This window comes from Melanerpes formicivorus, unplaced genomic scaffold (assembly GCF_026170545.1).
Source record: "Melanerpes formicivorus ecotype bairdi unplaced genomic scaffold, bMelFor1.0.p_v2 SCAF_14, whole genome shotgun sequence".
Lineage (NCBI taxonomy): Eukaryota > Metazoa > Chordata > Aves > Piciformes > Picidae > Melanerpes > Melanerpes formicivorus.
In genome coordinates, this window is record NW_027142366.1 from 5,666,783 (window position 1) to 5,692,356 (window position 25,574).

General features: G+C 42.6%; 3 protein-coding genes across 14 annotated transcripts in view; 1 reads left to right on the forward strand and 2 right to left on the reverse strand.

Annotated features, from left to right (window-relative positions):
* CUNH7orf50 (chromosome unknown C7orf50 homolog) overlaps window positions 1-25,574 on the forward strand; it is a 158,862-nt gene that overhangs the window by 17,266 nt on the left and 116,022 nt on the right. Inside the window, exon 1 of one of the 11 annotated variants that reach the window (XM_068146705.1) lies at window positions 16,483-16,575. The exons of 9 other annotated variants lie outside the window; for them this stretch is intronic. In XM_068146705.1, the coding sequence (XP_068002806.1) occupies window positions 16,531-16,575 (45 nt within the window). In that variant the 5' untranslated portion in view covers window positions 16,483-16,530. Of the gene's footprint in view, window positions 1-16,482; window positions 16,576-25,574 lie in introns of those variants that run through there. One more of the 11 variants, XM_068146706.1, reaches the window with a different exon arrangement.
* Window positions 2,508-6,907, reverse strand: GPER1 (G protein-coupled estrogen receptor 1). Its single transcript, XM_068146696.1, has 2 exons — window positions 6,517-6,907; window positions 2,508-4,951 (listed from the first exon to the last, which is right to left on the reverse strand). Exon 2 carries the CDS (start codon window positions 4,511-4,513, stop codon window positions 3,440-3,442), a length of 1,074 nt encoding a protein of 357 aa, XP_068002797.1. The 5' UTR covers window positions 4,514-4,951; window positions 6,517-6,907; the 3' UTR covers window positions 2,508-3,439.
* LOC137445188 (uncharacterized) lies at window positions 12,130-24,862 on the reverse strand. Of its 2 annotated transcripts, none has more exons than XM_068146697.1 (2): window positions 24,670-24,862; window positions 12,130-17,224 (listed from the first exon to the last, which is right to left on the reverse strand). In XM_068146697.1, the coding sequence occupies exon 2, from the start codon at window positions 17,175-17,177 to the stop codon at window positions 16,158-16,160; it is 1,020 nt and encodes a 339-aa protein (XP_068002798.1). In that variant the 5' UTR covers window positions 17,178-17,224; window positions 24,670-24,862; the 3' UTR covers window positions 12,130-16,157. The 2 variants fall into 2 exon arrangements, with proteins under 2 accessions (XP_068002798.1, XP_068002799.1); XM_068146698.1 differs by lacking the exon at window positions 24,670-24,862 and adding an exon at window positions 17,489-17,713.

Below are 25,574 nucleotides of genomic sequence, written 5' to 3' on the forward strand. Positions count from 1 at the left end.
TTTCATCTGTGTGCTTTTCCTAATACTAAACATTTCTTGTCTGGAGACTTAAGATAGACTGTCATAGCACAGATTGTGAGTATCTGTGATAAGCAGGCTTTTAAATCTCATAGTTGTTATCAGTCCAGTGTTTTAGAAAGGCATATGGAATCCTTTCCTTGTATTAATTGGTGAGAGAGCAGAGAGAATAGCGAAGAAGTTGTAGCAAAATTGTCTCTTCCCAAAAGGTTTTGTTTACTGATGATCACATTCATTAATTTTAAACTCCATAGGACACAGGTGTTTTAGGTTCATGGATAAGCCATGGTATCAAATCATGCTGGGTGATGATGGGCTGCAGAAAGCGTGTCGTACGTCTGAATCCATGGAAGTTGTAGGACATTCCTGTAAATATTGCTTTGTACATAGTTACTGTTAAAAAAAAGACAAGACCTTTTGGGAGGAAGAGTTTCACTTTTTTTCACCTGGGAGACAACTTATTTTATTTAGACTGAGTCTAATAGAATAGAATTAACCAGGTTGGAAGAGACCTTTGAGATCGAGTCCAGCCTATCATCCAACACTATCTAATCAACTAAACCATGGCACCAAGCGCCCCATCCAGTCTCTTCCTAAACACCTCCAGTGATGGTGACTCCACCACCTCCCTGGGCAGCACATTCCAACGGCCAGTCACTCTTTCTATGAAGAACTTCTTCCTAACATCCAGCCTAAACCTCCCCTGGTGCAGCTTGAGACTGTGTTGTCTTGTTCTGGTGCTGTTTGCCTGAGAGAAGAGACCAGCCCCCACCTGGCTCCAACCTCCCTTCAGGTAGTTGTAGAGAGCAGTAAGGTCTCTTTCCCCCGAGCCTCCTCTTCTCCAGGCTTAGCAGCCCAAGCTCCCTCAGAGGGCTTATGCTTAAATTTAGTCATTTCAGACACAGTTCCTAATCCTGTACCAAAATAATCAGCAGTAGGAAACTCACTGGGTAGTCTAGGTTTGTAATTTAGTTTTAAACAGGCAATAGGTTGTTTCAGCTTGTTTTCTTCCTCTATTATATTCTTCATACTATAGTAATCCAATCTTTCCTAGGTTCACTGTGATACCAGGACATTACTGAAAAAGATGCTATAGAAACAAATTATTTCATAGCATGTGTAGGCAGGCATTTGATATTACTTTTTATTGTTATAAGCTTCTGAGCAAAGATATTTTCTTGCTGTTCTGTTATCTACACTGGTGATGGGAGGCCTTCTGCCAGAGCCTTGATCAAAGCTCAGATTCCTATAGTGAGAAGGAAGAGAAGGGGGAAAGGAGTTTAATCCTATAAAAAACAAAATAAGCAACACCTGTAATTGGGAAAGTGGATTCCTGTGACCCCAAGTAAGTTTCTTATTCATGGTGAGCCTGAAGATTTACACCAACCTAATATATCTGTAATCTCAGAAGACGTCTTACTTCACAGAACTGCCTTGCCAAGAGAATTATCTGTGCCTCCAGCTCCCTGTTGTCTGAAATCGCCTGTTTTCAAGGTGTGATTAATGTACCTTGGCAGTCAATAGGATGTGAGTAATTGTGGCTAATTCCAAAAGTGAACATAATGAGGAAAAAAGGACTCGGAGCGCTGTAGCACAGTGGTGTGAGGATTCTTGTGTAGTATTTAACAACTCATTCTGTGCAAAGAAAGGCATGGCAATGCTTGCATCTTGCTTGAAAGAAGATATATTTAGTGTCCTGCAGGGAAGATGTGATTAAAGGGCATTTTCCTTAGACCATGATTAGCAGTCACTTGCCAGTAATCGCCAGTGGTTGCAAACTCCACCCTGCAGTTCCTGTTTTCTGTTGCAGGAGTATCTAGCCAGCTATTTCAAATTCAGCCGTGGTCTTGTGGCCTTTCTGTTTATAGGTCAGGTCTTTTGTGGCCCAAGCTTCCAGTAGGAAACTAAATATTTCGTGAGAAATATGAGTGGAATCGTTGTTTTCACTGGTTCTATTGCTTAGTAACCTCAGTCATTGTTTTAAGTGTCTTGTGTTTTAAAGTCTGTTAAAATCGGTTCATGTGCTAGTGAATTCATGTATGACATTTGAAAATAGGACAAACCAGCTTATTCTGCAGAATTCTGGTGCTTTTAAGTCCGTGAGCACAGAGGTGGAGTGAGTGTGTGCACTTCAGAGGTGCAGCAAGTGATGTTTTCCTGACCTTGCACGCTAATCCCTAGGAACTTTATAGCCTCCTCTGAACAACTTCAGCAGTAACCTGTGCTAAAACATCAATCAGATTTAAACCCCAATTATTTTCTGGCAGAAATTAAAACCTCCTCTTTACAAGTGTGTGGTGCAAACCTTTGTTTTTCTTGGTAGAATCCATCTCCCAATGGACCAAGCAACCGACATGCATGTAGAAATCATGAAAGGCCAAAGACTTCTGGAGGTGGGATGGATGATGCACAAAGTGCAAAGCTGATAATAGCTAATCACACTCTCCAGTCCACAAGTTTTTTCCTTTCAAAAACCTCATGCTTCTGTCATTTATTTTTTTTTGTAAGCCCTTTTTGTACTCATTTGCAGAGCATTCCCCCTGACAATCAAAATGGTCCTGCTAAATGTAAGGAGGCTTTGTGCAGGCTGCGTTCAAATCTGAAGGCAGATAGGGACGTTTGTGCATCTGCACTGCCACTTTTGACAAAAGGCCCAATTATGCCTATCCTGGGAAAGATGGTCTTGGGCAATGCTTAGAAGACAGAATGAAGCATTACATTGTACTTCTGTGAAGCTCTTTTTTTTTTCCTTGAGATGAGCAATATAGTTACAGATTATTTCAGTTTCGATCAAGTAGATTATTTACGAGAGGCAAACTCACCACCGTGCTAGATTATATTAAGATTCAGAAGATGTTAATTGTGGAAGACATGCTAGAGTACAGTGACAACAGCATTATGTAGTTCTCTTCAGTGAAGTCATTTATCTTAACATATTTGAGGGGGGGGGAATAACAAATGAAAAAATCAATGCTTCCTGCATCTCCACATCAATACATTGTAATGATTCCCCCCCCCCCCCCCGCTGTTACAGCAGCTTCATTATTTCAGTGGAAGTACCTTATATATACACCAGCAAAGTAGCATCTCTGGTAATCAGGTTACATCTGGAGTCTTCCTAACTTGATAAAATCTCCTTCTATATTGCCATTCGTACACGTATGATACAAAATAAAGCTTTGTCAGTGCTCAGCTTTTAATAATCCTGGTCATAATTAAATATAAATCTGACTAAAACATACTCTTCTACATTAAAGTCTTGTCATAAAAACATTTTGAATATAAACTGTCGATACTCAGTAGAGGGATACTACATATATACACCCGCATGCACTTCTGTTAGTAGCAAGCATTTTGTTCACTGTTTGCACAACTTCACAGTCACATCTTTTTTTTTTTTTTAAAGACAGCCACCACGAGATCAGACTTCAGATTGCTCATTGCTGTCAGGAATGACAGACGTCAGGGCAGCCTGGCAGAAGCGATGCAACGTTGACATTTTTGTTTTCTGCTCGATGTAGAGCCGCAGTTTGTCTCTGAAGGTTTCCCCTAGGAAACTGTAAATCAAGGGGTTCAAACAGCTGTTAGAAAAAGCTGCGAGGTTCACAATGTGTCCTGTCAAAGGGTAATCATGTCTGAAGGATGGGCTGCTTGAAGAGGCAGGCTCGCTTTTCTTTTGGAGGAGCTGAACGCTAATGAAGACGTTTTCAGGTAGCCAGCAGATAAAGAAAACCAGGACCACGACAAAAATCATTCGCAGAGCCTTTTGTCGCCGCAGCCGAAGACTCCGATGCTTGTGTGCTTTTATAAGGACTCGGACAATTAATGAGTAACAAAGACCGATGATCACAAAGGGGATAATAAACCCCAAGGTGATTTCTAGCCACTGGATTTCTTTTACATCTGCAAAACAGAAATAGACCTCTCCGGTGTGCTGTAAGTGCACGGCCGTAAACGGCACTAGCGCCGCAGAGATGGACGCCATCCATATGAGCCCGCAGCTTAATCTAGCGTGTTGCATAGTACGAAATATGTTGGACCTCATTACTTTGGCCAGTGCTATGTATCTGTCAAAACTCATCCATGTCAGAAAGAAAATGCTGCTATACATGTTGATCTGAAGGAACAGAGACATAAAGGTACAAATGATAGTGATATCGTAGTACTTTTCGTCCAGATTAAAAACCTCAATGAGGGAATCGGCAACTAAAATGAGATCAGCTACTGCGAGATTTACGAAGTAAAGGTCTGGAATGGTCATTTTTTCACGAAAGCTTATGTTGACAACCAGTATCAGAATGTTTCCTACAAAACCAATAGGGAAAAGAAAGATTGTGTAAAGACATGATAAGAAGAGACCGATAACGTATTGTTGGTGTTCTGATTTATCAGCTAGTCTCGAAGACATGCTTTCGTTACACAAGTGGGATCCATTTAGGTTAAAAGTCGTGCTGTTACATATAACAGGGGCTATTGAGGCAGAGTAAGTTTCCATGGTTAAAATATCTGCAGAGAAGGTACCAGCACTCACAGTTTGGTGGTAATGCCAAAAAAATCAGGTTTGGGGCTGTTTTCAGGTAAGCTCACAGGAAGCATTTTGACTCGAGTGGAAGGAGATGGACGCTTTTGTATAGGAAATTCGAATTCCTTAGAAGCCAAATCAGAGTTAAAATTGACTGAAGTATAGCAGTACAAATAGTCAATTTCTTAGTTGTGGTGTTTTGTTTTGTCACAGGACACTACGTAAGTTACAACTGACAGAATTTGCAGTTCCTGTATGCCCTAAGATCATGTAGGAATCTTTTTACCATTGTGGTACTTGAATCTCTCTAATAAAAGCTTTTCATCGAGAGTGTCTCTTCATGCAGGGTGGAAGGTAGAAGAGTTTTAGTTCCATTTGTTTTCTTTTAAGAATCAGTGCACATCCTTGGACCTGCAATTTGCAAATGGAGAATTATTAATGTCATGCTCCAGCACTGCACCATATGCCTCTGCTGACTGAAGATACGCAGCTGAGGTTGTAGGAAATGACATGACAGATAGAGATACATGCACCTATTGCACCTATTTATAGTCAATATATCTGCAGACCAAGATTTCATTAGAGGAATTTAATTTTGCTCTAGATGACAAGGTATTGTGAGGGCAGCTGTGTGAAAATTGTGTGTACCCATCTGGGGTTCTGTGTTGGAAGGTGGAAAAATAGAAGGTGGGGAGAGGGAAGGTGGAAAAATAGAAGGTGGGGAGAGGGAAGGTGGAAAAATAGAAGGTGGGGAGAGGGAAGGTGGAAAAATAGAAGGTGGGGAGAGGGAAGGTGGAAAAATAGAAGGTGGGGAGAGGGAAGGTGGAAAAATAGAAAATATGAGTGAGTTTAGCCTACTGAAGAAAAACTTTATATAGAAAACCAACAAAAAAGCATATTTATTTCATCATCAGCTTGGAAAGCTGTTAAGTGGCAGAGTGTGTGGCTGAGAAGGCAACGGAGACGAACAGGAGTTGGTTCCTTGTGCTTTCAGTGGGAAGGAGAAGGCAGACTTTTTGGAAGTGAGGGTGACTCCAAGCAGCACAGTGATTCACACCAACGTTGGTTAGACTCAAATTTGCTTTTCTTTTGTGATTAGTGCTGTTGTCCTGACTTCCGGATAGGAACGGGAAATATCGGTTATCTGCTTTGTTTACTTAGAAATGTTGAATGCTGTGGGCTTGAAAGATCACTGGAAGTTTATTTAAAAGAAAACAACCACCAAGGAAAAACAACCAAACAAAAGGTACCCCCAAAAGAAATCACCCAAAGAGTGATAACCCAGGGGTGTTTCCTGTTGAATTTGAATTACTTTGAATCGCTTTCATCTTCATTTTACTCCCAAAGCCTTGATTTTAATTACATTAGACCATAGTTATTGTTTTTTATCTTTAAAGGTTAAATTGTGTACTGGTAAAATTCATGCAATTCATTTTAATGACTTAATTCTTGCTGGTGTACAGTCTAAGGAAGAAGAAAAAGGAGCAGACCACTAAATGCAGGAGGAGTGCTAGGATATTCCCAGCCAGAAATACAGCTCTGAGTTTGCTTCAATGGGTTCAAGTTATCAGCAATAGCTACCAGATGTAAAGGTACTGATTACAAAGCTTTTAGTTCATAATGCATTAGGCATAAGTACACAGTAGCTGTTGCCATGTTTTGAATCATTTCCATAACGTAAGGCTTTCTGCTGAAATCTCCCTATGAAACGGCATTTATTTGCAGAAGGTTTGGTGTTTGTTTCCAGCAGCTGTGCAAGGCAGACGTGAGGCTGTTGTCTCTCATGCAACATCTTCTCGTTTCTGAGCAAGGCAGTAAAGCTGCTTTAAGTACAATAAAAGACAAGTCTAAGCAATTGAATTTTTAAAAGGTCGACCCTGTGGTCAGATTTTTAATTGCACCTTGAAAGGCCACCGAAAGTCAAGCAATTACAAGCATTACAGGTAACCCACGCAGTGTGAAACACTTTATTTTACCTTAATTCCATTTCTCCAGAGCTGGTTTTCTTCCAGACAACAGAAGCTGCTTCTTAGCTCAGGTGCAGGCTTAATGGATGTGTCGGCTTCGGCTGGTGTGCCAGTAAAAACTTGCATTTAGGTGTGCAAAGCTGCAGTCAATGCCACCTGTTGACGATTCAGCAGTCAAAGAAAACCCATGTAAAAGTCTCTTCTGTTTGAAAAAGTCTTAAATAAAGGGTAGTTTACGACAGCAAAATGCAGATCTTGCTGCATGTCCTTGGCAATAAAACAAGCTTTAAAGATTCCCAGGGTTGTTCTAATTTGTGTGCAGTTGAAGTGCTGCTGAACAGCCTTATAAGGCTAGGATTAACCCTGTTTCTGCTGGTTTCTTTTTGCCTGGGACTAGCCGAGCGTCGTTTCTCTTGTGGCGTGTCAGTTTTATTTTGCCTGATGCTCGCTTCGCCTTCCCTTTCTGCCTCTGGCAGTTTGGCCCAATTAGATTGGCCACTCAAACCTACAGCTTAACCGATTGATAATTAAGAGATTTATGTGCAGCTCATAACTAAGCACATCTTGCATCGATACAAAGCACTAATTACTGTTACATGTGTACTTTTGAAAAGCCCCTGGCCATCTTGAAGAACTATTTGCGTGAGAGAAGTTGAGAGCAGCTGGGAAGGCTTGTTTGCCAAGCTGACAATAGCAATTCCCACTTTCCTACCTTCAGGTCGATGCCGCTTTGCCTACTGGTGTTTAAGTTTTTGGGTGCACGTCCTCAACCTCACCCTTCTTGGACCTGCTCAGCTCAAAATCACCTGGATAAAATAAGCTTATTTGGCAGGGAATGTGGAGCCTCAGTCTTGCATAAAGCCACCAGCATCACAGGTGGAGTTTTGTGTTTCATCTGTAGCGGGGGGGGGGGAAAAATCATCTTCTTGCCATTTCCAGAAACACCACCTACTGGTGGCCAGAATTCTTGGAATGAAAAGAAGGTTAAACCTTTCTTTCTCATAGAAGAGGAGCATTGTTTTTTGTGTAAGCTACATTTTATGACTATATTGGTCTGATACTTGAACATTACATGCTATTAATGGAGGTGCTGTACATGGATGCAGCATTCTACTGCTGCTGGAATAAGATAAGCAATAAGATCTCATCTTAGCCTTCTCTTTTCCAGGCTAAACAGCCCCAGCTCCCTCAGCCATTCCTTGTATGATGCCCTCCAAACCACTCAGCAGCCTTGTTGCTCTTCTCTGGACATGATTAAGGACCTCAGTGTCTTTCTGAGGCTGATAATTGAACGCAGTGCTGAAGCTGTGGCTTCACCAGGGCTGAGTATAGGAGCACTGTCACTTCCCTGCATCAGCTAGACACACTGGTTTTTGATCCAGACCAGGATGCCATCGATCTTCTTGGTCACCTGGGCACACTGCTGACTCATGTTCAGCTGGCTGTCCACCAGCACCCCCAGATCCTTTACCATTGGGCTGCTTTCCAGCTACTCTTCCCCAAGGCTGTAGCATTGCTTGGAGTTGTGACCAAAGTGAGGACTGGCACTTGGTCTTGTTAAACCTGCTGCACAATGGCTCCTAGTTCCTCCTGTTTGTTGTCCATGCTGTGTGCATTGGTAGAGGTGCACTTGAGCTGGGCTATCAATTTCACCCCTGCCATTGGCACACCACCCCTAGGCTCATGTCTAGTGAGTGTGCTTTTAGCCCCTTCCCCCTTCAAACCTAGTGTAAAGCCCTATCAGTGAGCATTGCCAACTGATGTGCAAGAGTCCTTTTCCCCATTTGAGAGAGCTGAACTCTGTCCCCAGCAGGCCCAGTGCCGCAGAAATGTCCTATGATGAGAGAACCCAAAGTTCTGGTTGTGGCACCAGCCCCTGAGTGCATTTGCTGTGTTTACAGTCTTCAGTGCAGTCTTTGCTGCTGTGAAGGTATTGAAGACAATGCTACCTGTGCTCCTCATCCTTCAACCGATCACCCCAGTGTCTTGATGTCCTTTTGAATTGCTCATACACCTTGGTACTCAACTTCATTGGTTCCAACCTGTATGGCCAGTAATGGATAATAATCAGAGGGCTGTACCAGACTGCAGAGTTTCCTTGTAACATTTCTGATCCAGGCCCCAGGGAGGCATCATAGGGAGGCATCATATGGAGCCCTCTGTTCCCCTCAGAAGGGAATCACCTACAACAATTGCTCTCCTTTTTTCCTTAACACAAGTAGTCCTAATGCATAGGGCTGGCTGAGTTATCCCAGGCAACCCTCTGGATGGACGTTTATCTACTTCCTGTAGCCCTCCAGTTTCAGAGCCCCAGACCTGTTGTGTAAGGGCAACTGGGAAAGTGAGTGAGACCAGGAGGGGATTTGCCAGCTTCTTTGAGCAGGGTCCTGTTTCTACTCTCCCCTGTCTTTTAGGTCTCCTTTTGTTGTTTGGTGGCAGGAGGGGAGGGGATCTATTGCTTCTTGAACCTCTGTCTTCTGCTTTTGCCTCAGGATGTGGCTCCACCAGTCTATTTCTCTCTCACACTCCCTGGTACTCCTCAACCTTTCCAATTTCTCTTCCACCTGGCTGAGGAGATCATACCACACACAAGCATCCTCTCTGCTGTCCTCTGGTACCAGTGCCAGGCTCAGATACTCCCTGCAGCTGGACACTTGGACAGCTACCTGACTTGGGGGGGAACTCTGGGTACCCACATTCCTCCTGGCTTTTACCCATGTGGGTCACCATGCTGGTTCTTCTCAGTTATGATCAACTGAGCTCACCTCACATTTTTCTGGACAGAGAGCCTAAAGTGTTCTGCTTTGAGAAGTGTACAAGTATGATTGCAATACAGGACTGGAACAATTGTTAGAAAAATCTTGTGATACCCGCTTTGAAGGTCTTACTTTTTTGCTGTCCTGAAGAACAGGATCATAAAGAGGCTCTGTTGTTTGTTGATCATGTGGTTTTGCTGTACTTAATTCTGTCCTTCAGAGCTTTCACTGATTTTGTAAGGGCCAGAAGGACTTTTCACTTTCCTTTATGCATAATGTTAGCTTCTGGGTGTTAGTTGTTTGTAATTACGGGGGCTTGGATTTGACAATCAGCTGCTCTGTCTGCCCTTGTTTTTCTAGCTGTGAATATCAGCTGATTTGCTATTAAAATGTGTAATTCTGAGTGCTAATTTTCTTGTTTGAGTTCATGATCAGTGCCCTAGTTCCACACTTGTTTGAGGGACCCATAGAGTAGCTTTTATTCCCCCCCTCTGCTAACAGAACTATGACGCATAAGAGGCCAAATCTAGTATTATTATTGTTGTTTTATTATCTTGTAATTAGTGAGTTCTGTATTGCACTAAATATTTAATGAAATGATCATGTGAGTTCTCTGAATCTTGTTTCCTAAAGCAGATGACAACATCTTCAGGCTCTTGTTTATGCAGTCAAATTATTGTTGCTGCTTAATCTGTCTTAATCTTGCTGTTCCTCACTTCCATATTCTGTGAAATGCTTAAAACTAAATTTAGCAGTTGCTGAACATTGTACCCTTTTTTTCTTCCCCTGTCAGTTGCTGATATTCCCTGGGACCTTTATAGGGAGTGTCTTAATGATTCATTCTTGGCCACAGTTGTGCCAAAGCACTGAGTATTACAGTCCCACCTGTTACACCTAATCTAAGCTGCTGACAACATGCATGGAAGCCACTGGTGTGATAGCATTTAGACAATGTCAGACTTGATAAGGCAGCATTTAAAGTTTTCCTAGCAGTTTATTTTAAAACCTGTAGTGTTCAGCTTCTAAATATCTCCATAGCCATGTCTAACACTGTAGAGTCTTGAAGGAATGCTGGTGTAATTGTCTACGGTGTACTGGGCTGCACCAAGAGGTTTTATCTCTTTTATTTCTCACAGAAGATGCTCTCTGTAATTTTGCAGGCTTCAACATATGTGCCTGCTATTGTGCTGCAAAAAGGGGACAGCTGAGGAGGAAGAAAGTGGGAGGTGTGAGTATAGAGAGAGAACTACAGAAGAGGTTTGGTGACTCACAGCTCCTGAGCCACCACTGCATGGCAGCCTCTCCATCAGGGTGATAAGCAGGATAAGCTCTATAGGATGTAAGAGCTGTTGGATTCTGTTAGAAGTGTGGAACTGCTTTGGGTATGAAGCTGTTGAGAAATAGATCAGGGCCAGGGTGTATTGAGCTGAAAAAAAAAGAAACCTTTTTCAACCACTGAGTGACTTCTCTTGATCTAATTGTGGCCTTCCAGTATCTGAAGGGGGCCTACAGGAAGGCTGGGGAGGGACTTCTCAAAATATCAGGTAGTGATAGGACTAGGGAGAATGGAATGAAGCTGGAGGTGGGGAGATTCAGGCTGGATGTGAAAAGGAAGTTCTTCACCATGAGAGTGGTGAAGCCCTGGAATGGGTTGTCCAGGGAGGTGGTTGGGGCGCTGTCCTTGGAGGTGTTTAAGGCCAGGCTGGATGAGGCTCTGGGCAGCCTGATCTAGTGTGGGGTGTCCCTGCCCATGGCAGGGGGCTTGGAACTAGATGATCCTTGTGGTCCCTTCCAACCCTGACTGATACTATGATACTCTCTGCTTACAGTACCCTGTTCTAGAGCATCCTTCTACTTCATCCTGCCCAGCTTCAGTTACTTTCCCTTTCTTGCAAATAAGGAAAGTTAGTTTGAGTTGGAATTAATTGCCTTCTGTGCCTGCAGAAAGCCTCAGAGCACATTTGCTGTGTTTAGACTTTTCAGTTGCCAATAATTTTGAGGATGCATCTTTCATGCAACATATATGTTGTGTTTCATAGAGTACTTATTTTCATAGAATCAGTCAGGGTGGGAAGGGACCACAAGGATCATCTAGTTCCAACCCCCCTGCCATGGGCAGGGACACCCCACACTAGATCAGGCTGGCCAGAGCCTCATCCAGCCTGGTCTTAAACACCTCCAGGGATGGGGCCTCAACCACCTCCCTGGACAACCCATTCCAGGGTCTCACCACTCTCATGGTGAAGAACTTCCTTTTCACATCCAGCCTGAATCTCCCCACCTCCAGCTTCATTCCGTTCCCCCCTAGTCCTACCACTACCTGATATCCTAAGAAGTCTCTCCCCAGCCTTCTTGTAGGCCCCCTTCAGATACTGGAAGGCCACAATAAGGTCACCTCGGAGCATTCTTTTCTCCAGACTGAACAGCCCCAGCTCCTTCAGTTTGTCTTCATAGGAGAGGTGCTTCAGCCCTCTGTTCATCTGTTCCAGCACGTCCATATCTCTCTTGTGCTAGGGGCTCCAGAACTGGAGGCAGTACTCCAGGTGGGGTCTCACCAGAGCTGAGTAGAGGGTGGGAATTACCTCCCTTGACCTGCTGACCACACTTCTCTTGATGCAGCCCAGGATCTGATTGGCTTTCTGGGCTGCAAGTGCACATTGACAGCTCATGTTGAGCTGCTTGTCCACCAATTGTCTAAACTGCTTGAGCTTTCACCCTACCCTATGTCTTCTGCAACAACCACCCCAAAATCAAGGTAAATAGGAATAGGAATGTAAGTAAGGCCAGGCTTACTAATAAATGTAGGGGTGGAGCAGCTTGAGTTATGATTCAAGTGTGCAGATCCAGTCTCTTTTTTTTGCTCAGATGTTGTTTTGCAACGGGATGGGATCACATTTGAGCCAGCTGGTTCAGTAAAGACGAGTCCTCAATCTCTACATGTTACCAGCTCAAAAATTCATGGACAACTAAAGCAGCCTGCTTGTTTCTCTTCTTTTACTGAATGGTTTGTTGTTGTGGGGTTTTTATTGTTTTCAAAAGCAGGCCAAAGAGAGACACAAGTATTGCTAGTGCAGAAGTAAAATGTTCTTCTTTGAATTTTCCAGTGTATCCCTTGAGTTAATTTTGACAGCATGCCTATAAAAATATATGCTCTATTTCTTCTGGAACATGCTGTTCAAAACTAGGTGAAGCCTGGAAGAAGTGAGTGTTCAACCAAGCTGTTGCTGGGAAAGAAAAAATCTCTCTGAGCAGGGAGATTTTTGTTTGTTTTTTTAAAAGCACACTTCAGATCACTACTACTAATTGAAAAACAACTCAGTTTTAATCTTAGCCAAAGCTGCTCTTTTCTCCCTCATCTCAGACTGCTCTAGAAGGCTTTTGGGGGGGATTGTTTCTGTTCTTTCCCCTGTTGCACATAGGGGTGTTTTTGCCTTCATATTCCAGCTAGATTTGCTCTAGGACTACATATTATGATCCTGAATTTTAATGTTAGATTTGAGTTACCTTATCAAGAATGACTTAACAGCGTGTTTCTGTATTGCTGTAAGTTACATTAATAACTATTTGAGTTATTGTTCTGTATTTCTCAACCTCTTCTCTCCTGTTTACCTTTATTTTCTCCAGTTACAAAGTCTTTTGCACTGCACGTGGAGATTTCTTTATGCCAATATATTCAGCCAACCAGAAAAGTACTCTGCAGGAGCTGTGGACAGGGAAGAGACCAGAGTACAGTCACTCACATCCCACAGATGGCAGCCAGAAGCTATACCCAGGAGTACTCACAGACTTTGATGCAGTAGCTCATTCTTGACCAGATGTACTCATTCCCAAACCCTGGGTCTGACAGTAGGGCCCCTACAGGTTTTATGTCTCAGAGACATTTGGTTATGGCTCTGCTTTAGCTGTGTGCCTTGCTCAGAGTATCATGAAGCATCCTTCCACCCAAGGTTGGACCATCACGCTCCTCAGGGGTGCATTATTGTTATTCACCCATCATTAGAGCAGTTGCCAGGTCCCAGCCAATGCTAGCTAGAGCCAACATTTACTGAGTAGTTTTTCATGTAGGCACCTTTATCAGTAACTCAGGACTCAGAAACAATACCATATTTATTCTTTCATCCTCACATATAAAATAGATGGAAGCACCAAATGAAGTAGAATCCTTTGTGCATAGAATAGAATAGAATTAACCAGGTTGGAAGAGGCCTCTGAGATCATGTCCAACCTATCATCCAACACTATCTAATCAACTAAACCATAGCACCAAGCACCCCATCCAGTCTCTTCCTAAACACCTCCAGTGATGGTGTCTCCACCACCTCCCTGGGCAGCATATTCCAATGGCCAATCACTCTCTCTGTGAAGAACTTCTTCCTAACATCCAGACTAAACCTTCCTTGATGCAGCTTGAGACTGTGTCCTCTTGTTCTGGTGCTGGTTGCCTGGGAGAAGAGACCAGCCCCCACCTGGCTACAACCATGGCACAGCTGAAACCATGATATTCTGTCTGAATTGGGACTGAGAGCTTGCATCTTCTGACGTACTCTTTGAGTCTCTCTCTCAGGTTTCTTGCTGATGTGCTGCTTTTACAACTTAGCCCTTCAAACTTCCTTCTGCAGAGCTAATGTTCTGGCCACAATAGTTAATCTCCAGCTTCCCAGGTGCAAAGCAAAACCTCTGATGCCAACTGACAATTCCTTGCAGAAGTATGAAATTGTATCCAAAGAGATGACTCTTATCTACGTACTTCCTTTCTGCCCAGGTTCTATAGTGATCTGTTTATATGTAATGTTCTTTAATTGTCCATCTGTTCATGCTGGCAGCAGGATGAAATTGAACAGGAAAACCAGGCTGACATAATACAATGCAGACATCTTACCATATTTACTTCTTGCAGGAATGCTGGTCCTTGTGGTCATCGCAAGGCTATGTATTGCCCTTTGCATCTGATACCCTTGGGGTCCATGAATTTTGGAGTGGGGTGTCTAAGACTGGATGTATTTATATCTAGATATCCATATGCTGTATTATTATTGCACCAATTACCTTTATTCTTCTATTTATGCACTAGGCCGTCTTATGGAAGATGCTCAGCCCATGCTGATTTGCACCAGCTTGCCACTTTAATCTGGACCTTGTCAGGAAGACCCTCCAAAGCATGCAACTGCCAAGGAATCTACCAGTCCTGTTAGCATCCAGGTGCCATGCAAAGGCACATATTTAAGCATCAAAATGACTTTTCTCAGAACCCTTTCAGATCACTTGAGCCTTTCTCATCACATCACTGTTTTCATAACTTTGCAATCTAAAGCTACATCTTTATCCAAGATGTGGGACAAATTTGTGCCTTCCTTCTTACTTCCATTCTCTCCACCTTGATGAGTGGAAAAGCTGAAACTGAAGACAAATACATAAGATGCCTCCTGGCCAAATTCAGTTACAGTTAATAATGTGCTTAAAACAACCATTTAAAAGTTTGCACCTACATTTTCAGCCTGCATTGGTTACTGGTTCTGCAGGGCAACATCTCCCTCTCTAGACATACTCAAAACCCGCCTGGATGTGTTCCTGTGTGATCTGGTATAGCTGAGCCTGCTCTGGCGGGGGGGGTTGGACTAGATGATCTTTCAAGGTCCCTTCCAGCCCCCTAACATTCTGTGATTCTGAACTCCTATACTACAGCTGCTTTATTTTCTCAGTCAGATCTTTTCCCCATTTTGCACCATTTATCCATGAAGTTGCATCTAAATGTACAATGCGCCTATCTTGTGTCCACCAGAGCCCTGATGTCAGTTTGGAAGTGGGGCTCAGTTTTTGCCTGCCTATTTAAAACCACTCCTCAGTTGCACTCCTCTGGGCTGGCTTTTCTATTTTAGTTACTGTATTATTGAATGGGGCTCTTCCAGGGCATGCAACTTCATACTTTTGAACACACTCATCAAGAATGACTTCAATCAACAATTGCTCTAAGTCTTAATGCAAAGTCAAATCTGAGAGTACATTAACAAAAACCTTTCAGTCCTGCACAGAGTTTTAATTAGCCATCCTCTTGATCTTTCCAGTTCAGTTCCTCACAAAGGACTTGAAGCTTTCCATTATGGACCAGCATTTCCATTAATTTGATTATTTTTTCTCTCTCTTTTTTTTTTTGGCACAAGAATTCAGACAAAAACCTTAGGAGTACCAACAAAAGTATAAGAGGGAAATAGAAAAAGGGAAGAAATGCTCAATTTGTATCTGTGGGTATATAGGTAAAATATAAGTCAGTGTTACAGAGGACTTAAAAGTATCACATGCTGTTTCAGGGTTATAATGGCTTTTTAAAGCCATACTTTGCTGCTGCTGCTGCTGCAATTTGCCAGTGTTTAAAAAAGAAACAACTAGTTTGTAGGGTAAGAAGTCAAGAGAGGAGGAGGCACACCCGAGAAAATGCTTTGGCTGCAGATTTTTACCTTTGCCTCAAAGTTGCTTTCTGCTATGCTGCTTGTTTGCATCTTTGCTGGGGCATTGCTGCTATTGCAAAAGCACATTTCTATGGCAACAGTGCTTTTTCTACTTGGCTTAGGAGCAACACTTGCAGAAAATAGGTGATTTAAATATATATATGGGGAAAAAAAAAGCAAGCCCCAACCAAACCACTCCAGACCCTACATGTTTTCTTCACAGATCATTGCAAATACTAGAAATAAATATCTATATATTTTTTTTTTGTCTTCCTTCCCACTCTGCTAGCTGTAAGATTGTCCCAGTCTGGAGTGTAAAGAAGGAGCGATTATCTTTTTCTGAAGAAGTAAACAAACCAAACCCCAACCAAAAAAAACCCCACAACCCCAGCCAAACCCACAAACAAACTAAAAAGTAAAACTGAGTGACAGTTCTTCAGAACAGGAAGTATTACTGAGACCCACTGCCATGGGTCGTGGGTGTAGCTGGTATTTCAAGGTGATTATTGGCAGCGTTTTGCCTGCGGCACTTCTGTAGAACTCTAAGTATTTCATCCTTGCATGGTTTGTGCAAGCAGAGTATAAACACCAAACTGGCACAGCTCTCACAGAACAACACTATTTCTGCAATATTCATGACAAGCTCGTCCTTTGGCGTGCCAGTGCTCTTCTGTAACTTCAGCGTTGCCCTGGAGAGAATCATACTGCTATAGAATAAGTGGCAGAGAAACGTCGTTATGCTTACAATGTACGGAGCAGCGTAAGTACGAATGTGCTGCTGTAAGGTTGGAGCTTCAGCAGGTGCTTCTTTAGCAAAGAGAACAATGAAGCAGAGTATCTGGAGAACTGATGGGATTCCAAACCCAAAGGTGAATTTAACGATCTCATATTCAGGCCATGCAAACAGTGGATCTAACTGGCAGTCCGTTTCCAAGTGGTAGTTGTCTGTGCTAGCCAGTGCTGCCTCAGTCAGGGACAAACAGAAGGCATATGTGAGTACAAGTCCAACACACAATATGGGTCTCTGGGTTACTTTGCTGAGAGCAGTCCTCGGTGGCAATCTCTTGAGTAACAGTATGAGAAGTGTTGAAACCAAAGCATGCTGAGCATTGAAATAGCTGAAGTTGAAGAAAAATGACAGTACATTGCAGGCAAGCTGGGTTGCTTTTAAATAGTCAGGCCTAGTAATGACTGTAAATGATAAAAAAATCATTACAATCTTGCTGAGGGTAAAGTGTAAAAGAAGCAGGTCTAAGTTTTCTATGACTTTGTACTGCAAATAATTCTTGATGAGTATGATCAGAATAGATAGGCCAGCTATGAGCCCTGTGGGTACAAAGAAGGCAATGTAACAGTGCATGAGTCTTGATATGATGTTTTGGTAAGCTATAAAGGCTTCAATCTCTTCTGGGGAAGTGAAAGCCAAGTTCTTGCTTGGGTAGCTGATCCATGTCGTGTTGAGAGATGTCATCCTTCCTTCCGCCCCCTGCTTATTTTCCTGTTCAGTGGAGTTTGGAGCTGAAATGGAAAAGGAAGGTGAAACCAGGATTTAAAGGCAAGTTTGCAGTATCCCTAATTAGTGCATTAAACCTTATGTGCAGTCAGGAGTGCGAACCATTTGTTCAGAATAAATGTAGTCATTTTTTTTGGGATGGATTCTACGTTCCTATGTTAATTATGCTAACTTGCATAATATTTTTAGCCAGAGAAATCTGCCTTTTTTTATCTGCTTCCTGCTCTCATCGCCCTCCCCCCACCTCCCCGGCCTCCCCTTTTCCTCACTTGATGCAGACAGGACTTTTCTGCAGCTCAGCCGGGATTCAGCACGCTCCTGTCTCCTGTAGAATAAACGGGAACTGTTGGCTCTTTGGCAGGCAGGGAAGGAGCTGGCTCTGTCATTAGGTGGAGCTGCTTTTCCTCACCGTTTTGCCAAAGAAGGCTAAGTAAGGCAGCATGCAGGGCAACTCCAGCGTGTGGGTTGCAGTTACGGCCACAAAATAGCCCCACTGTACTGTGCAAGGGTGGGAATGCTGGATAATTTGAGCCCAGCTGATAGGAAAATGCAAAGATAATCACAACATGAGGCAAGAGATGCATTCCTTTCTTTAGTTTATGCTTCCTTTCTGTTGGGGGGTGGTGGTGGAGAAAAACCTTTCATAACTGCAGTCTGTACCGAGGAGCCCATCTAAAATTAATATGAATGTTTATGAAGTGTTATGAACAAACAGCTTTCGTGCTGAACCATCTTTCTACATTAATAATACTGTCACTTTTAGATGTAGCTGGTGCATAAAAGTGCAGGGGGGGAAAAAATGAATGCTTTTCTGTATGCTGGAATGGGAGAAAATGACTACTGCATTATAAACCTATTGATAAAGTTTTAGCAAGGAACATTTGTTGCAGCCCAGTTATAAATTCCTGGAAATAGGGGATTTTAAGAGTGATATGGATAGGCTGTTAGGTCTGTCATATGTTCAGCCAATAATTCTGCTAGCCTGCAAGTGTTTGGAGGATCCTATCATAGTATCATTCAGGGTGGGAAGGGACCGCAAGGATCATCTAGTTCCAACCCCCCTGCCATGGGCAGGGACACCCCACACTAGATCAGGCTGGCCAGAGCCTCATCCAGCCTGGGCTTAAACACCTCCAAGGATGGGGCCTCAACCACCTCCCTGGACAACCCATTCCAGGGTCTCACCACTCTCATGGTGAAGAACCTCCTCCTCACGTCCAGCCTGAATCTCCCCACCTCCAGCTTCATTCCATTCCCCCTAGTCCTATCACTACCTGAGATCCTGAGCAGTCCCTCCCCAGCCTTCCTGTAGGCCCCCTTCAGCTACTGGAAGGCCACAATTAGATCACCTCGGAGCCTTCTCTTCTCCAGATTGAACATCCCCAACTCCCTCAGTCTGTCCTCATAGGAGAGGTGCTCCAGCCCTCTGATCATCCTTGTGGCCCTTCTCTGGACACGTTCCAGCACCTCCACATCCCTCTTGCAATAGGGGCTCCAGAATTGGACACAGTACTCCAGGTGGGGTCTCACCAGGGCTGAGGGCTTTCCTTTAAGCCAAAAAGCTTTGGAGGAGAATGTAATATGTACCCAGGGAAAAACTCGAGTACAATAGATGAATGGAGGTATTAATTTGACAGACCACCTAAAAGCACAATTAGCTCAACTTCTAAGAGAAAATTTCTGAGTACCTTGTACTGATTGATGCAGAAAAATAGTGTGTTTCCTTTTTTTCCACCCCTTTTTTAATTGCAAGTATGAATATTTTAGACATTAGATGATGAACTCCCTGTTCCTAATGAATGGTAATAAATGTCTGCTGATGCATGGTCCTTAGCACTGGAGAAAGTTAAACTTCCAGGCATATTTACAGTGGAGGACGTTGTTTTCTGGAGGAAAACGACCTTGTTTATTCACAGGGCTTTCAGTTTTGTGTTAGTTTGTGGAGTTTTGTGTTTTTGCTCCATGGTACACAAAGCTGGTCTGTACAGGCCGTGTGTGTAAACAGGACATGGGGTAAAGAAAGGACAGTGGAGTTCTCTCTGTAGAAGTTTCTATACAGTCATATCAACAAGAAGAGTGAGATACTTAGTTGCACATAATGTGTTCTCCACAAAGGGATTCCAGGGGTGTTAACTCTTAAAGTGAAAGTAACTTTAAATTGGTAAAAGTTCTTCAGGATGCATTCATGTTTTAAGCAGTGTTCATTATAGATAAGTCAGTTGTCTTAATACTGTCTGACAGTTCATTTATGGTTGTTACCTCTGATACTTCCTCATATTTCTGATATTTCTAATCTCTCCTCAAAATTGGAACTCTTAATACTGGCTTTAATTAGAAAAGTTGACTTATCAAGGGGGCTGTGATTAAGTGTGTATATAATCTCATGTAATGGTAATTTCAGTTCTGCAAAACCACAGAGTTATGTTTTGATTCAGCAGTGTTCTTGGTCCCCTTCCTTTTAAAGGTAGAGTTTCTTCCTTTCTAGAAAAGGTTATTTTTTTAAAGACAATTCACTACAGGAAGAACTGATGCACCCAGAGAGGTTTTATTGTGCTGCAGGTACACTTGGAGGAGGGTCAAAGTTGGCTGGTCAGGCTCTGGCTTTGTTCTAACCTCTGAACTGGCGTACACAATCTCAAACTGGAGGACACTGTCTCAGGCTGCACCAGGGGAGGTTTAGGCTGGATGTTAGGAAGAAGTTCTTCACAGAAAGAGTGATTTGCCATTGGAATGGACTGCCCAGAGAGGTGGTGGAGTCACCATCACTGGAGGTGTTTAGGAGGAGATGGGATGGGGTGCTTGATTAGATAGTGTTGGATGATAGGTTGGACTCGATCTCAAAAGTCTCTTCCAAGCTGGTGTGGTCTGGTCTATTCTATTCTGACAGCATTGATGGGCAAAACTACTGGAAGCCTCTAAAGCAAATTTAGAGTCAGTATAATTTGGTAGCTTAAAAATAGGTTGCTAAATCTGAACAAGGTTAAGAAAAGTGGAGTGAAAACCTTCTCAAAGACAATAGATGCAGAGGGGAAATATTGTCATCTCAATTGAGGAAATGCATCTTAAGTGCTTGCAGCAAAGCTTTTGCCTTCTGTTCAGCTGCTTTCTAACATGAAGCACTAAGCAGGACTCAAGTTTGTGTTAAAGTGTTGAAACTGAAGAGTGAGAATGCCTGAAAAGAGAAGAGAAAAACCAAACCCCAAAGCACGTGCACAAAACATCACAACTGTGGTCAAGTGTATTTTTTTCGTACTAGGGATTTCCCTCTTCCAGCTTTTAATTTCAAAATGTCTCTTCTGAAATAAAGCTGATCAGTCTGATTCCTAAACTATGCCCATGCTTAATTTTGAAGCACTAGGGGGAAAACAAAACAAAACAATATAGAAATGTTCTCATTAATCAAGGAGCAGCAATGCGCTCTGCATCCCTCTGGCTCTATGTCTGAAAGTGATTTACTGTGCTGCTCGGTCAGCAGCAGCAGCCATGGAGCCTGACACACCTACTTCTCCTGACTTCCTTTTGCTTTATTGTTTCCTGGGAATCTAACTTGTACAATTCCTATCTTCTTATATACTGAGGAGATACCACGAATTAAGGAAAAAGTGTGTAAGTCCAGTTTTGACCTTCTGTTAGAAGACAGATTTGAAGCTTAAGCTGGCAAAGAAGATGTACTTTGTGACAGGTGAAGCTTGCTGTTACTGTCCCACACAGAAGTTTCAGGAGGTTAAGAAATATTTACATTTTGAGTTCTTCCACCAAAGACTCCACTGTTAACTTCTAGCCCCATCAGACATTTTGCAGGGCTGAACATCTGAATTTAGTTCTGGCCTTGTGAAGGTCTCTATTATCTTCTCAAAACTTTTATGTCATGGGCCACCTAACCATGTTCACTGCCCTTGTAGAGAATCTCAGAACAGCTTAGCTACATTTGACCTTTAAATTGAGCACAAGCCCTATGAGGAGAGGCTGAGGGAGCTGGGATTGTTTAGCCTGGAGAAGAGGAGGCTCGGGGGAGACCTTATTGCTGTCTACAACTACCTGAAGGGTGGTTGTAGCCAGGAGCGGGTTGGTCTCTTCTCCCAGGCAACCAGCACCAGAACAAGAGGACACAGTTTCAATCTGTGTCAGGGGAAGTTTAGGCTGGAGGTGAGGAGAAAGTTCTTCACAGAAAGAGTTGTTAGCCATTGGAATGTGCTGCCCAGAGAGGTGGTGGAGTCACCATCCCTGGAGGTGTTCAAGAGGGGATTGGATGTGGCACTTGGTGCCATGGTTTAGTCATAAGGTCTTGGGTGTCAGGTTGGACTTGATGATCTTTGAGGTCTCTTCCAAACTTGGTGATTCTGTGTAATTGCAAAGGAAACAAAGGATGTAGGTTTGGTTTTTGAAGAGGATCACATGGCCTTACATCAAATCACAGCAAAAGCAAGAGGCTCAAACTTGGTTAAATTTGCTCAGGATCTGGCCTTGGTACTGATACTGGCTTCATCTTTGACCAAAAATGTGACAAAATTTTACCAAGACAACAAAGTGTTTGCAGCTTTGCTGTAAGTTACTCAGTCTGAACATTGTGCTTGCATGAATTCAGTGAAGAGCTCCTCCCAGAAGGGGAAAAAAAACCCAAACAACCTGCTGGCAGTTTGTAGCTTATTCTGAAATATTTGTGGTTTGCCAAAAAATAAAAAGGGAAAGATCAAAGTTAACACTGTAGACATTATTGGTGTGGTGTTTTGTTTTGGGTTTTTCCTCCTCCTTAAATTATTCCTGGAAGTTTTTATTCTTCTTTTGAAAAAAAATAAATCACAGTGATAATGTCAGACTGTTTTCATCTTTGCTTCTGGTGTCTCAGTTAGTACTGGAAAGAGAGCAAGTGGCAATGTGGTGGGAAAGGCTCACGTGCAGGAGGCTTCAATGAAGTATTCCTCCAGCTTCATACAAGCTTGTATGGGTGTGCTCTTCTTTCTAACATGGTCACACCTAGATAGATATTTCTGGCACATGACCTTATCCTACAATCTTCCCTCCTCTCCCCCCCTCCTTTTTTTCCCCCCCATTATTTTATCTCTTCATAACTACCTCGGTGAACTTTGAGGATATAGGGCACTTTGCAAGATGTATTGCTTGTCACTTCATAAAGTTGCTGCATTAGGGCTTTCTGGCTGAGATTATAAATTGGAGGCCATCAGAAAAGTCTGACTGCTTTGCAGCCTCTGCACCTGATTGATTGAATATAGTCACAGATGGCATAACCTCTCTATACGTTTGTATACATCAGAATGGATAGCGTTACAGAGCCTTATGGCTCCAAGGTGCTCATCTATCATGTAAAGCAGCTCTTAGAAACTGTAAGCCTTTACAGGTTTGAAACATTCCCCAAGTGTTAAGTTCATTCCTTGCACTAACATAAATGCCTGCTTAGAATAACAATGGGCTGCAGGAGCTCACAACTTTTGCTGCAGCAAGGTGAACGTACTTGTGAATTTTTACAGACTCTTGGTGATGCTCATTTAATTTGAGATAAAAAAGGTGGGTTCCATGGGAGCAGCAGAGCACCAGAAAGTGGTTTATTTAGAATGCATAGAATAAACCAGGTTGGAAGAGACCTTCAAGATCATCGTGTCCAACCCATCAACCAATATTTCTCACATCCTTCATTTCAGAATCTCCATGCAGCTGACCACATTTGGGTTGTGCTCAAAATACTTTGAGTTTCCATCATTAAAAAACAAAAAAGGAGGAACTTATTATCTCCCTCTGCTGGGAGAAAAAAACCCTGGTATTCCCTCAGTTGTTGTCTGATTCTTGGCTTTCCTGCAGTGACATACATTTTATTTCAAAATGCATGTAATATTTTTCCTCTGCTTGGTGGGGTCCTTTACTCTTCTAATGTAAGCTGTTGACTTAGAGTGCAGACACCTCAAGACTTGAATTTTTTCCCTCTCAAAACTATGATGTAAGCTGACTTTGTTATTCCTGTTAACTCACTGGTAAGTGAGACTAATAGATAGTGTGTCAAAACTTATGTGTATTGAAGCTGTGGCAGGAACCAGGCCTATTCCCATTTCTTCTAAGATTAATGAATGAGGGAAATTTGCAATATGCTGTCTGCATTATCCCTCTGTTGTCGTGCTCCAAGGTTTTGTCCCTTCTTTACCCATGCTCCCCCTCACTTTGATCATCATTCATATTGTCAATCCTTTCTTAACTTCATGTGACCACACTTTTTTTTCCCCTTTGATTGCTTGCTGCTTGTTTTTTTTCTCTTTCCCCCCCCTCTTTTTCTGGTCCTGTTCCCCAACTATGATCCACTCTGCCTTTTGTGTCAGCAGTTAAAGCAAATACATTTGATTTTTTTATGTTCTGAAAGCACAACAAATACATTATCCTTCACTTCCAACAGATGGAGCTGAGCAAATAAGCAGTGCTCAGAAGGCAGTTTAAAAATAGAAAGTTCTGAAAAAGACTACTTTCAATACCAAGAGGACCTAGTCTCTAAAATTTCTTTGGTCTTGGTCTCCCATCCCCGCTTTGATGGTTAACTCTTGCAAACGGAGAGCTTGGTTTCAAGGAAACTTCTGTTTATTTAAAGTCTAGGAGCTCCCAAAATGAGGAGTTTCTCCCTGGCAGACAGAACTCTTCCTCTATAAAAGGTTTGGCAAGGCAGTCTTTCTGCATTCTGTTACCAGCCTATAGAAGGAAAACATTCTTGCATGCAGTTATAAAGCAATGTGCCTAATCTTGCTTGTGACACTCTGCTCTTGGTGGGCATGCCCCGCATCGCCCTGTGAAAGAGTCACATGGAATTTGGGGGAGGAATTTGTTCTTGCTGTTCTTCCTGCATCTGCCAAGTCAAAAGATGGAGGCAGCTTGCAGTATACGAAAGACTGAAATACAAATACTGCAGCTGCCTTTCTTGTAACGTCAAAATTCCTACACTTGGGCAAATATCTGAGGTTGCAAAGATTTCAGAAACCCTATCCTTATCTTCTGAGAGGTTTCTGAGAAACTGAAAGCTTTTCTTTTCACTTTGGAATTCCAGAGGAGAAATGAATCAACAGTAACTGAACGCAATCACCCACCAGCATCACTGACGTGTTTCCTGTCCCACATAACTCTTGAAGTGTGGTTAGGATTATCCAGCAATATCCATTCTTTGCTCTCAAGTGATGGTTGGAGTCTTCTCTCCAGACCACCGAGCAGCATTTCATCATCTAACTGTCATTAGGAGTTAAGTGCTTACTAGAAAACAATCTTCACATTTACTGTACTTCATACTCAGCATTACTTTCAATTTCAAGCTTTCTGAGGATGTTTCCCAGACACAGTATTTTACTTTGTGTAGTTCCAATGTTGTTAAAGAAAGGGAAACGAAAAAAACAACATTGAAATTACAAACCTTAGCCTCTTGTGATGAATAAAACATTGCATATTCCAAGTAAGATAAAGCACTTACCTCTTCCAGAAAATGCTCCACAGACACAACAGGCCGAGACTTCCACTGTGAGTAGTTGGATGAAATACAATTATCGCTTGGAGCGCATAGGCCTTGTTATTTATGTAGAAAGCAGGGTGTATGTATATTACAGTAACTTCTTTAGCTGCTCTACATCACGATGAAAAATCCAGGCTGCTGGCTGACTACAAAAACACACAGTTCTGCAAAGGAAACAGGAACTTGGTTAAGTCATTCAAACCATACACGTTGCGTGTTCAGCAAACCTATGGTTTCACCATGTGACTTTAAAGTTCAAATTATCCTCTGCAGAGAGAGAGAGAGATATTTTAGAACAGAAAAGTAGTGTTTGTCCCTGCCATTTCTAAGGATCTGAGGCCATCCAGTGGAATATTTTTTTTCTCCTCTTCATGAAGTAATCCGAGGCACATTGGCCAGCCTTTTGCAGATACATTTTTTTCTAGTGCGCTGTTTGAAGTGCTAGAGGTCTAGAAAAGGAAAAGCCTGTTGAGTAAATACCGAGCCAGGCTCTTCGCTTAACAAGGCAACAGCTCGACCCAGCGCTAGTGCATGTCAGAAATATTAAGATCCCACCTTAAAACCAGTGTGCATTTCTGTTTTTCCATGCTTCTTGGCACGCTGCCAGTGTTGTACATACGTGATAAATTATTTTTCCACATGCTCTGCCATGACCATGAGGTGTTAAAAGACAGCACTTTGGGTCTGTAGTGCATTTTGTGTCTGGCTCGACATCAGTCTTCTTAGTGACTATGTTGAGTAGCATACTTCAGATAGAAATGAGCAAGAAAAGGTTGCCCCATGACTTTCTGGTGGTTTCTAGTGCAGGCAGCTTTTCTCTCTGCATCACATTTTCTTGTGTCAGCACACAGAGAGGAACTTTTTTA

What these genes read in the sequence shown, in the direction of transcription:
- GPER1 (XM_068146696.1), bottom strand. Translation starts at nt 4,513, where the DNA reads ATGGAAACTTACTCTGCCTCAATAGCCCCTGTTATATGTAACAGCACG.
- LOC137445188 (XM_068146697.1), bottom strand. Translation starts at nt 17,177, where the DNA reads ATGACATCTCTCAACACGACATGGATCAGCTACCCAAGCAAGAACTTG.